At 44.2% G+C, this 13798-nt stretch overlaps 1 protein-coding gene across 1 annotated transcript in view; it reads right to left on the bottom strand.

Moving 5' to 3' along the window:
• Positions 1 to 13798, bottom strand: part of LOC143168310 (S-adenosyl-L-methionine-dependent tRNA 4-demethylwyosine synthase TYW1-like) — a 108648-nt gene that overhangs the window by 49743 nt on the left and 45107 nt on the right. Inside the window, exons 11-13 of the mRNA XM_076354626.1 lie at positions 11388 to 11497; positions 4876 to 5053; positions 859 to 994 (exon numbers count right to left, since the gene is read on the bottom strand). Of these exons, the coding sequence (XP_076210741.1) occupies positions 859 to 994; positions 4876 to 5053; positions 11388 to 11497 (424 nt within the window). The remainder of the gene's footprint in view (positions 1 to 858; positions 995 to 4875; positions 5054 to 11387; positions 11498 to 13798) is intronic.

The raw sequence follows: 13798 nt of genomic DNA, 5'->3' as shown, positions 1-13798 counted from the left end.
TCTCAGCAGGTAACATGTCAACTTCTGCCAAATCGGTAAACAGAAGTATTTGCTTCCATCAGAGCACAATATCAGTAAATAAGAGAGGGAAGACATGCTCATGAAGCACTATTATTATTAATTCATGTGATGCTGGGACCGCAAGCGCTTCATTAATTACTACAAAAACTGTTACACGGTAGACTAAGTTCTGAGCTGACAGCAGCAGACATGATCCCATGGGCCTTCAGGTCACTGTTCAGCTGTCTCAGACGGACACAAACTACCACAAAACCACTGACAGTGTAAAAGGGTCACCCTTGCTATTATGCTCAGATATACTGTTTTGGGTAAATCTTCCCGAAATAAGCAGATTTCTATGTAGCAGGAGGGCAACTCGAGCTAGTAAACTCCAGCACACACATTTTAATGTCCTTTATGGACTGCAATTTCAAGGGAACCTTTGAGAACCAGTGCTAAGTGCCACATGGGGATTAATGACTCTTCCTAGTCTTCCCTAAATTTCCAGTTTTTCTTCAGCAGCCTGCTTTCAGTGTAAAAGCTTCATTAGGAAATCCTCTATTATTTTATAATCTCTTCATCTCTCACAGCATCTTATATTCACAGCAGAGTTTACTGTCCCATTTGACACACATTCTGCTCTCCTTTTGTCCTTGAATTTCTCCCCACATGGAAAACTGATCAAACTTGCTGGACTTTATACACCTTAACGTACAAAACATGTAAATATGCTCCCAACACATCCAGAACCCACTCCACGGTCCATCTTAAGCCTCTCAAGTCTTCTACTTTTGTCCTGAGTAGGTAAGGTGCATAAGGAAGAAAAAAAAGTTTAAAAATACATTCTTAACTGGGTACCTTTTCAGACAAGGCCTTTAAACTGTCCAGAAACCTCTGCCAGAAATCCTTGAAGAGGGGTCGATCAATTCTCTTCAGGCTCTCTTTGGTGCTGGCATCCACGCTGACATACAGCTGCGTTACTGGCTCAAGGTTCCTTGGAAATAAAAAGGAGAAGGAAATTGTTGTTTTCAGACATTACTGCTAGCTGAATTTGTGTTTTCCTACCAAAGCACACACAAAATACAGTATCTCCAAACAAGCTGCTCTGCTGGTCCAGTAGTGACAGGAACTACACAGTATTTACAAGGAAAACTATCAAGGTCCAGTGGTTCATCTCTGCCAAGTGACCATCATCTTAATAGCAAGACGTTACAACCTACTTTCAACAAATAATACACCCCAAAGCTAAGAACGTCATATACAGAGGCCTTGGCTGACATTTTAATTATCTTTTCCTCACTGAACCGGAACACATTTCACTCCAGGGTAGCTGTAACACATTCAGACAGGCTTCCCAAAGCAGGCTGTCAGGGGTTCACACGAGGCGCTGAAAGGCTCGCCACTGCTTCTCACCACAGTCCCCATGGTTAAAAACCATAAAGCTCAGCCCCTTCCCCAAGTTCTATTTGCCCTGGCCCACGGAAAACTAATCCCATTCAATAGAAATACAGCCATAATTCAGCCAGTTTCTACTGCTGGACACGTTGAACTTACCTGACCTGCAGCTGGCATCATCAGTCAAATAATTTTTTGAAGGGAAATCAAAACTGTTTAGAAAATAAAACCAAGCACAATCCCCCAATGTGTTCTCCTTCCACTTCCAAAGCTCTTATTTCATATAAATCCTGCAGTATAGTCTTTCTGGTCACATAATGCCGGTGAGCACAGCATCTGTGAGCCCAACACCGGTAACTTCTAAAAAGATTAAGCCTCCTCTGCTGTGTGAAGAGCCTGGGTCGAGTCTAATCCCTTCCATAAACCCCAAGGGTATAAAGGAGAAGCAGCAACACTGCAGTCCATTAGCAAAGGGATAATGAAGGGCATTAAGAGGAACTACCTAAAACGAGCTCCCTTGTCACAGACAAAACCGATAAAGTCAGTGAGTGTAACACACATCCACCCCTCACGGCATCTTCCACCCCAGTGTCTCCGAGATGAAGTGACAGCATCCTAATTGCACCACGTAACTCTTTAGCTCTTACAGTTTTAGGACAACATTTTGCAAGCGCTTTTTGTGAAGTCTGTTAATGAGCAGGCTATAGTCCCAGCTTGATTTGGTTCTTTATAGAAGATGAGAAGAAATTAGAAACTATTGTTCAGCTGCCGAACAGTGCCACCTAAAAATACAGCAAACCCCCTGCCCTCCCCAAAGGTGACAAAGTGACAAGAACTGTCCAGAATGAGACCGAGCAGAGCTCTTAGTGTCCAGAAACATCCACTTAACATGGACACTCAAACAACCTGTCTAAACATATTCTCTCCGTGTGTATTTATACAGAAGAATGAAATAGCCCAGAACAAATTTAACATTTTAGGTTAAAAAAACCTATTTTGTAAACAAGCTTGTCTGGACTGGCAGCCCAAAGCCACAATCTCCAAAAACGACCAAATGTTCTAGGCCTAAGTGGATTGAAGTATTCGGTTTCAAAGAACATAGCCAGAATACTCTTTTCTTTACTTAATGCTGCATTTGCCTAATTAAAAGGGGCCCCACTGAAGATGGAGCAAGTGTTTTTCAAAACATGAGCTGGGAAAAAGTCATCTCCTCTCTGAGGATCTCAATCCTAAGGGCAGGCAAGAGCCAGATTCACTGTTATACTGGAGAAAATTAAGGAATCAGAAGAGATCCCAGGGAGGGATTTCTGCCCCACATTGCTCCAAAACAGAGCGGTCCACAGGGCTCTGCCATGGCTGGGACTGGAGCCAGGACAACCTCGTGCATGCTCTGCCAAAGGGGAACAAGGAGAAAGGGCAGTAATGGGTCCAGCCAGCACCAGGGAGAAGCAGAGCACAAACTGATGTTCCCAGAACACAGCTACATTTCAAAATTAACAGGAAATTTAGTTACGTGGTACTAGGACGGGTTTTCCAACATTCCTCCTTAATTTTTGGTTGTAATTTCCAAGCTAGCTTAGACAGCTGAGATCGCATCCAGGAGATCAAGTTCACAGCATTTACCACGTACGAACTTGGGCAGAAATCATGACCAAGTAGCATAGCACAACTCAAGAGCAATAAACTGACTTCAGGCCACCAGCCATGAGGTGGTTTCACAAGCCAGACAGGACACAGCCTAGTCAATGACACAAAGAACAAACATCAATATAATAGAAATGAGCATTTGCTTATGAGCAATAATAAGCATCTGCTCATTATTATTATTGATGCTCATAAACGCAAACACATAGGCAAGGGTTCTTGTTCACAGCCACTAATCGGAAACAAGAGGAGGAAGAGGACAAGAGCCAGGTTCAATACGAGCTCACGTGCTATAAAACCTCCTTCACTTTATGAAAACATGTGTGTGCCTGGAGGCAGATGAAGCCGCAGTCCAAATACAAAAGGAGGAAGAGGAGAAGAGGGAGGAAGGCACAGGCAGCACCACGCTGAAGACTCAGCCAGGGGGTCTGCAGAGCCAGCAGGCCCCTCTTCTAAACCCAGTGAACACCCCAGGCCACGCTCCCCGTTTGCATGCTGGATGCCGGAGATCGTGCTGCCTATTTTAGTACTAACTTTTAGACTATAGCTCCCCTCTGCTGACAACGGAAAAGCGAGCTTGGTGCATACTTCAAGTCCCATATTAAGCAAATCATTTGCTTTGATGAGCCAAAGATCAGTTGCAATTTTTAAGACAGCAAGACTAGCATTTTATCACTTTCTTTTTTTGTTTCTTTTTAAAAACATTCAGCAGATCCTAAGAAATGCAGCTTCAAAATATAGTGTGTGCTCTCTTTTTAAAATGCTATTTTTAGGAAAGAGCAATTTCTGTCTATCAGGCACATAATACATGACTTAAAGTAACTTGATTACACAATTATTCAATCATTTGGAATGCCTTTGTAATGTATAATTACTCACTCAAAAATTGCATGCCCTCCCCTCTCACTGCCATATTCAGACCACGAGAAGGAAGTGAAAAGGAAGCTCTACCAGAAAGTGCTAACGCGGAGAGGCATTGAGCTGAAATGACAGTCTGAGCAATGCACCAAAACCACCCTGCATACAGCTCCGCTAGCACGTTCACGTAACTCCAGGGCTGGAATTTGTCAGCGTTATTAGCTAACGGTATTCTGACGAGCTCTCAGCCACCTTGCAGCTCGCTCTGCGTGCTGCGTTTCCTTGCTATATTGCTTCAGATTTTGTTAACAGCAGCCTGGATGCTCAAGAACATCAGAAACAGGGATTCTTTGCATTTGTAAAGACCCTTTCAGCAGAGTTCATTAAAAAATTGTGAATGTTTAGCTCAAGTCCCTCTGAGAGGGAGGTTAAAAACTACTGATCCCACTTTTGCAGATGAGTGTGCGCTTTTCACCTGTTCTTATCCTGCACTCTGGGCCCTGCTGGAGATGCTGGGCTGTATAGATCTTTGATTTGAGCCGTTACAGCTGGTCTTAAGGAGTTAGAGCAAAGATCAGACTGCAAGAGAAGCACACAAACCAAAAAGGCAATTTATGAGTTCAGTCTCCTGCTCTAGCTGTTGGAAACACTCACACCAGTTATCTGTGTCCCCAAGCACAAAACACAGCTCACTCACTGTTCTCCTTCCCTCACACCTCTGGGAGGTACTATATTACCTTCTCTTCACTTTCAGAAGTAATCACACTTTAAGAGATACAGAAAAGAAAATCAAACTGGGGGAGAGAAAGAGACGAGAAAGAGCACGGGGAGATTAAGGTTAAAGTCAGATAGATGCCAAATGGGCTTTTCCATTGTCAGTGCTCATGCAGAGCTTACTCTGATGACCGATAAAATGGAATTAAAATACAGGTCAGCACTCAAATGTTTTAATAGGGAAATATTTTGTCCAACTCTTACCTAATCTCATCTGGGAACTGTGCATTTGTAACCAGGAAACTAGAGATGCTGTGCTGGTGCAGGAGCTTCACAAAGCGGTTGATCTCTGGGTACATGATGGGCTCTCCCACCAGCGAGAGCGCGCAGTGCTTTGCTGTCATCGCTTCCTCAAAGCGATCTGCTTTTACTCCCGACACGCCTGCAAAAAGAGGGAAAACAGACTTAAATCAACTAGATCCTCCTCCCAAACCATGCATCCATATCTAAAATACACCCTGGCACACAGAAGACTGAGCAAAACCAGCTGGAGCCCTCCTGAACCAGAGGGGACACCAGGCCACAGCCAGCGCCCACTGAGCCAGCTCTGCAGGAATTCACAAAACAGCGTACACCCAGACACATGGAGCTTGGGGCTTTGTGTGCCCTGTTAACTACTGCAAGCAATTTTCTAGTAACATTTGAGTCAAGCTTTCCATTGCTAAGACCTCAGTGATGCTGCCTGACTGCTGAGACAGAAACACAAGAGCCAGTTTAATGCCACTTCAAGCAGGGGTCTTAGAGAAAACCAGGTTATGTCTGTCTCTGCTGCTGACCCCCCGTGGTCCCCCAGCCCCATGAAGATCAGCTCCCCAGAGGAGCTGGGCACACTTCGCCAAGCAGAGCACCAACAACCAGGCCTGAATCCATATTGGCAACCACAAGAAATGCAACTCCACAGAGGATGTGTTGAAAAAGAAAACCCAACACATGACACCGTCCTGAACAGCGAGAGACATTTCAGAACGAAGAGGAAAACACAAGGAGGTCAACTGTAGCATCCACGTGAAAATGCTATCTGCAGGTTTAACCAATCTGAGTCACATTTATTATACCCACAGGAGGGCAGGGGAGAGGCGAATACTCCTCCAGCCCATCCATATCCGACCAAGTGCTCAGGAACCCGTACGAAATCATCTGACTACAAACAAGCTTTTGTTCCAAATATGTCACTTCACATTTCGCTGACGTGCCTTGATGTACTCGAATAATATCTGAGGTTTTAGACTGGGGGTTGGTCTGTTTAAAAAAAAAAAAAACCAAACAACAAAGACTTGAGTTTGAAACCAGGTCCTCAGCTCACCTCTCGTTGCCTAGACGCTGGAGCTAAAGCAGTACAGAAAATTACATGCTATGCTACAAAGCCACGATGAAAAGAGATGTTCGTGGATATTGCTTCAGCCTCACATAGAAAAGCTGGTTTGCGATCAGAGGGAAGCTTAGTGCATTTTAAACCAGCCAGGCTCAGTCCCGAGTAAGTGACAGGACTAATGGTTATTCCGCAGAAACCTGACAGTACTAAATGAGAACTTTATTTGAAAAGAAAGAAGCATCTCAACCACACACAGAGATTAAAGGACTAACTTTTGCATTCCTAAAGCTACTGTAAGTCATTTTTGAAATTAATTAATTTCTCTCTCTCACCATCTTGCAATTGGACTACGATAATTACTCTGCCAGCTTTATAAACAGACAGAAAAGAGTTCCAACATCACAGAGTTTGAGAGTAACTTTCTCAAAACAGTTTACAGCAAATCTGGCGTATAGTAAATACACTTCCAGAGGAGGATATAGGTTTTGTATGCAATCATTTGACCATATAAATCACAAGCTAGACACGGATAAACTAAACAGGATTAGTGGGTATTCCGGGGAGCACATGAACTCTCCTGCACTTTTGGCTGCCATCCCACTACAGCACTCAACCTCTTCTGCTCCTGTAGATGAGCCTCCTTCTGTCTTCAGTCAGTGAACTTCAGCAAAGTCAGAGCCTGGGCAGATTTTGTATGGCATGCAGCAGGTCCAACACAGGTGGCAGGAGCTTGGAGCTGTAGGAACCTGAGAAGCCTCTGCAAGAGGCAGTGGTGTACAGCTTTCAGCTCCTGCCGAGCTCAGATCTCAGCAGAGCGTGCAGCCAAGCTTTGATGAGCACATCTCCTTTGAAAAGCTGATTCCAGCTGCTCTCCTACTGGTGCACTTTAATTTGGGAAGGAAAAGCATCATCTGGCACATCACCCTAGAGAGGCTGGTTGTTGACTTCAGGTACCCCTCTGCAAGTACCTGTCCACCAGTCATCACAAGTGCCTGGGTGACTGGGGAGACAAGGAACCTGTTTTATCCGCAGGTAGACTTAGGATTTCCTAGTTCAGGTCATGCATTTTTGTTTGTTTTTTCCTTTTTCCCCAAGTTGAACCAGGTTTGTACTATCAGAGACTCCTACTCTCCTATTTTTGAATTATGTTTCCATTCTGTGTGTGCCCTTCGCAAGGGCACAGAGATTTACTAGCCACTACCTACAAAATGTATCCATCAAATAAACTACTTCACACTTTCCTACCTTAGCTCCCTATCAGCAAGATGTCTCTCCATCAATTACTCTAAAAGAGAATTATGGGACATTAACTAACGTCTACGGTCTTCAAAAACAGTACAAACTATGGCAACGATAAAAGAGAAGATGACATATCATCATCTCTAAAAGCACGCATAGAGACTCTTACAGGATAGAGGACTATCCTTTAGGATATCCTATAGGATAGAGAGTCTCCAAGAATTCTTCTGTTCCTTCAAAGATCATCTCATTTTTACTACAATGCATGGAATTAATAAAGCATCAGATTAGCTCACCATTTCCTTTGGGGCAGGGAGATGTCCATATGTGCATACCTGAATGCAAAGCTGTGGTACTGGTACTAGAAACAGCACCAATTTATTCAAATAGCTTTGGGTATTATCTGAGCAGCATTACCAGACACTCAAAAGCCTTGAGGGCTCTCTAGCTAAGACATTTTCCCCATGCTTTTCTTCTCCAGTAGCCCGAATAGTCTGGTCTGCTCTACGTTGGGGGGTCAGTGTTCAAACATCTCGGCAGACATGCGCAGCACCCTGCTGGGAACTCCTCTGGAGTCCCTGCGGCTGCCCAGCCAGCGCTGCAGAGCCCAGCTGCAACCTGTCCTCCCTCTTCGACAAAGCAATCTAGTCCATCGCACTGCTCAAGCCTTGGGGTGGCTTGTGGGGTTTTGGTGGGTTTTTTTTTCTTTTAAAATCAATCATAATAAAATCCGACCTACTATTTATGGAGTGCTGCTAAGTTTGCTGGAAGTAGACAGTCATGTTTTCTGCCTGCGGCACTTCCAACCTGGACAGAGTACAGCTCTGGCACGGCACGCAGGGGACTTTTGTCCTGCAAGACACTGCGCATCTTTTAACTCTCCCTGGCTTCAGCTTACCACACAGTGTTTCAACTCAATTTTGCTTTCACCGATTCTACTCTAACAATATTTTCACATGCACCTCAGGGAAGCGACAATGTAAAATTCACAAAATGTAACAGTGAGCTACTGGGCTTTTCTTACTGATTTTTCTTCTCCTTAATAAACCTTTTGCTTTTAGGCTCCCAAGGCAGGAAGCATGTTGCCATCTATCACTCTGAAAAAGTAACACATCTTTTCTTTTTCCACTTTGCAGCACAGTTCTAGTCCAGAACCTTTTTTTTTTTGGTCTTTCTCCTTTCACAGTTCCAGGTCAAGTGTAACTGTGCTGAGGATGCACATGCAAGTTTCAGGGAATATTTATTGATTTCTTTAATGGAAAATAAGCTCCAAAAAGAGAGCACTGGGGCGTCCTTACAGGCCTCTCGACACTTTGGAAATATTTTCAGATGCTGCCAAGTCCATCTGTAAGCTTTCCCTCTCCCCAACCCTTTTTGGGAAGGCACCAGGGAACAGTAAGGGAAGGAGGGGGTTATTCCTTAGTCTGAAGTTGGGTTTAAACAGATTCCTGCACTCAGCTTTCAGAAGAAGGCAGGGCTTTCGAGCATCTGCAGAATAACTTTTGCTTTTCACCTTTCTTTACTGCAAACAACACACATTTCTGCCATACAGGGGCAACACTTCCATCACACTGCACCAGTACTGCACAGCTCGAGAACAATCCCTGCCTTCGCAAGCGTACCCTCGATACTCCATCAGCAGCTGCATGCAGATCTAGTCATCACTTTAAACAACATGTGGCTTCTTCCTAAGCAAATATAAATGACTATTTTGAGTCAAGTCCTGCCTCATAAAAAGGAGGGGTGTTGTTATTGTTTAAGACTTTCAATTTTAACAATCATAACAAAAGTCACAGAACTACTGGTTAGGAGGGGCTCCTGCAGGTCTCTAGTCCAGCCTCCTGCTCAGAGAGGACAATTGCCAACACTGGACAGGGTGATAATGGCTTTACTTAAAAGACTTGAAAACCTCCAAGGTTGGAGGGTCCCCCACCTCTTTGGGCACCACCTTCGCTGAACAAGCTGTCTAACTTGAACCTCTCAAACAGGAACCCAAGTCTGTTGTCCCTTGTTCTACCATGGCAGGTGGGTCTCCCAGCATGGACCGACATGGGGTTGTAATGCTCTCACAGAACCTTCCACTTCTTGCCGAACTCCACATGCATCTATTGGCCCAATACTCATGTTTCTCAAGGTCCCACTGAAGTAAAGCTGTGCCATTGAGTGTGCCTGCCACCCTCCCTAAATTAGTATCGCCTGCAAAGTTGCTGAGGGTGTATTCAGCATCATCATCCCCATCATCTGTTGATGGACATGTTGTACAACATAGGTTCCTGGATCAACCCCTGAAGTACCCTGCTTGTTATCAGCCACCAAACTGACCTCGAGCTATTGATCACTATCCTTTCAGCATGCCCAGCTACATTTCAACTCGTCTAAGAGCCTGGCTATCCAGAATAAACTGAATAAAAGAGTAGAGGTTGAAAAGTGCTCAGTGCCTTAAGCGTTTAACACGAATACTCTCGTTTATAGCTGTAACAGTCTTCTATGGCTGTTATAGCCTTCCAGACAAGATTTGTCATCCTACATGCTCTTTACTCATGCAAACCACCTGTACCCAAACTCCTGCTGTGCTGGCAACGGCATCCCACCAGCTGACTTAACAGGCAGCCATAAAACTCTGCAGCAGCTCTGGCCCAGCCAGTCAGGCAGCACTGCTGCAGGCATCCTGCCTTAACTCAGCACTCTCCCCACACTGCCCACATGGCTGCAGTGCAAAATAAACAGCAAGGCTAGAGAATGAGACCTGCAATTCCTTACAGGCTGCCCTGCCTCGAGCACTAACAGCTGTGCTTTGCTTAGTCTGAAGGAAGATACACTACTGACACCAACTACCTCCTCCACCGACTCCTCTCACCTTGCTACCGCTTCCCCAAGGAAAGCTTCCCCTACCAAATCAACACCATTTTTCCCTATCCCACTACAGCACCTTCACTGCTTTCTCCTGGACGAGCTCTAGAGCTGTGATCCAGTCCACCAGACTGCATGCGTGCAACAGGCAGAGTTGGTTATTCTGGCTGCTCCCTATCCAGTTCAGCATGGGAGCTCCTAGGGAACTGGCTTCCCTGGAGCTGCTGGTCCGAGACTGCGAGATGATTCAAACCAGCCACTTGATGAAAATGAAGCTCCTGAGGCCCTAACTTGAGTTATTTTTCCACCTATTATATAACTCCAGTGAATGAGACAGAGAAACTCTGCTCTGCTGACAGAAGTTTTTTTTGCCTGTCACATTTTAATCCATTGGGTTCTCTCTGTGCACAGCCAACATAAACAAACTGGTTCCCAAAATGACAGCCAAGACTAAGGCTCATCTTGCACATTTTATGGATGCTTCATTCTACTCCTGCAGCTCGCACAGCCTCTGCTGTCAGTTAGGAAGAGCAGAGTCCTAGACCTGTCCTGCCAAGCTGGCCAGCCCTCCCAGCACACAAAGCTGACCTTGGCAGAGTAACCAAGTTTATCAGCTTTGGGGAAAAAAGAAAAACCCCAACCATCTATATATATAGATACATAATGAATAAATAACAAACTCACAAGGAGTTCCTATGGGAAGCAAAATACAGGACTTTTCAGAGCTGTTGTGTAACTGCAGCTTCAGTCACAAACAGATGTACTGAATAATTCCTGAAAATAATAATACCCTGAATGCTACTGCTCACTCATTAATGAGAAAAATGCAATCTAGAAGTTTCAGAGCTAACACAAAAGCTCCCAGGGGATTAAAGCTGGGCAGTATATCTCCTGTAAGGTTAGAGGTTGATTCCTTTTGCCTTCTACCTGCCCTCACTTTTACATAAGAATCAAGGTTTCTTATCATCCGTAAAGCCAGCTTTAACCACTGAGGAAGCCTCCGTGCACACCGAGGAAAATGGTATGAGAACTACCAAGATGCACAAGAGGCAACTCCACTCTACTCCCTCAAGGCAGCAGTAGATACCCAATGGCTGACTCATGTTCTAGCGTGAAAAACAAGGCAGAACATCTCAGAAAACAGCAAGTGTGCCACCAAAGTTTCTTCTCACTTACCCGTTTTTCTGATATTATAAATCTCATGCCTCCTTCCCAGCATTTCACAGATGACCAGAACATTTTCATCTACGCTTTGAAGATGCTACTGCTGGTTATCTTCCAAAAGCATCGTTAACAGGGAAGTGGGAGAAGTTACCTTTGAACTGCTTGATCATATTCTGATGGTTCTCAATAGCCTCCTGCAAGATCATTTCAGGTTGGTCCATCTTCCATCGCCACTCCGTGCCCACTGGATTTGTATGATGTCTGAAGGAAGAAGAGACAGTTATTCACTGTCATTTGTAACACACATGGAAGAACCCATCTGTCGCCCTGGGGACTTTGGCATTGTTTAATATTATTAAAAAGCAACAAGAAATTCTCAATATCCTGCTTCTGACACAACTTTCAGATGTCATCTTCGAACACCATTCTCATACCCCTCTCATTCCAGGCTCTGGTCTCCCCAGAAGGAAGAAGGGACCTTGCAGTTTATATTAAACTTAACATACCTATTATGAATCACAGGTAGAAGATTTCTAAGCTAAAATGATGCTCTGCAGCCAGAAAGACCTCTGTAAAAGAAAGGAAAACTGGTTCTACCTCCTCTTCTGACCACAGCTGCTCAAAGCACTAGAAAAGGAAGGTCCTAAGCCATTTTTAGTTCCATCGCAAAGGTACCAACTGCCACCCCGAGAAGGACAGGATTTGTTTCTAACCCAAGCTTTGTGTAATGCTCTAGTAACAAGACACATGAGGGCAGACTACTTCCAACTATATGAAGAGACTAGGAAGTCTGCAGTATGCCGGAGATGCATTGCTAGTGGATCTAGTTAATCTCCTAGATTTACTTAATAGGGGATTCCCATCACTTCTGAGATCTGCTAGCTACTGCGTTACTGAAACCCAAATGCAAAAAAATAAAAATAAAGTGTTAATTTCTCTGAACCAAGCAGACTGCAGGATAAAAAACACTGATCTTCCATCTGAGGGACAGCTTGTGTCACATTGGGTTAGGAAGCCAACCTTGCCTACCTGGAAAGGACCGCTATACCCATGTTTTGTTTTCTTCAAAAACATAAAAAGGCTACCCAGGCAAATCCACCCAAGCACCTGGAAGATACATGGACTTTCTCCCCTCTCCCTATTTCATTAGCACGAGAGAATGTTACAAAGCCATTGTAAGTCATCTGGGAAAAAATGCGTCCTGACCAGCACAATGAAATATTACCAGCAACTGCTGTGGTACCCATCACGCTCGCACCTGGACAAACACACCACAGAGCGAGCCTGTACAAGGGCACAGACCTCTCCCTGGTGAGAGGAATTTCCCACTAACCTTGCTGCACTTAGATTGGTATCGAACAGGGATAATTCCACCTTTAAGTATCATCCTAAGAAGATCAATGAATTCCTGTGCTTTCACCTCCTTGTTCTCTCCCCATCTTCTCCTGATTTTTTCCAAAATATGCTACAAAAGTTCATCCACTTTTCCCCTACCAATTCTACTGCAGCTCATAGAATAATTTATTAACAGAAGAGCAGCATATTTTGCAGTGTCTTTCAAAATAGCATTATTGGATTAACATAGCTCTGGACAAGAAAACAAGATCAAGCAATATATACTCCTGAAACTCTGTTTTCTGACCAGCTGATCTGTTTCCTCTACTGCTCTCCAACCCTGGAGGTCAGCCATGGAGACGACTGTGAGGTTACCTGCCATATTCAGCCTTCCAGCTACACAGGCATTAGGACATGACGCCCAGCATTTAACTAAAGGAGAAAAGACAGAGGGAAGCACTTTCTCAGAATGAAGTGGCTGGTGCAGTGCCTGCTGAAGACAAAAGACTCACACTGACTTCTCCAAGTGAGAAAGACCTGCAGCTCCAGACTGACAGCGCTAAAACAAAGTCTAGACCTGGCATCAATAAAAACAGCCCTTTGGCCCAAACATTTCTCCATCTACTTCAAGAGCAAAGATTCAAACACTGCTCTCAAACTACTTTACCATCTCAAAGATCCTTTAGGCTAAAACAGCTTTGCTTTTTGAATTTCCCCTTTTTTTTTTCCTGTCTGCCAACATGGAAAGTTTTCTGAATGCCAACTATAAAAAGGCATTTATAAAACTCTTACACGTTTAACTACATAACTTGTAACTTGTATATTTAATAGAGCAAGTTGGCAGAAAAATCAATGGGCTCCTGATGCATGCTGGACAGCTATTAATTATTAGTGTCTAACAGTCCTTGAATTTTTAACACATTCTGTTTAATAAACATACCAGGTCACATCTACAGAGCAGCTTATTTGGCAAAAAAACAGTTTTTCTTCTAATGGGGGGAAAAAGCAATGTTTTGTGGCTGATGAGATTGTTTCACAGTCCCTGGCACAGACAGAAGTTCACTGTCACCTTCCCATTCCCCCGCAGGCTCTGTGACCCCCCGCATCAACTGCCTCACCAGCTACTCAAGTCTTGAGCAGGTAATTGTGCATGGTATTCCTTCCCTTCCAAAAATAACACAAAAAAATCTCACCCCAAACCACACACATCAGAAAACCCTTATTTTA

The sequence above is a fragment of the Aptenodytes patagonicus genome, chromosome 17 (assembly GCF_965638725.1).
Source record: "Aptenodytes patagonicus chromosome 17, bAptPat1.pri.cur, whole genome shotgun sequence".
NCBI lineage: Eukaryota > Metazoa > Chordata > Aves > Sphenisciformes > Spheniscidae > Aptenodytes > Aptenodytes patagonicus.
Note: the sequence above shows the minus strand (reverse complement) of the source record. Positions and strands in the feature narration are given on the sequence as shown.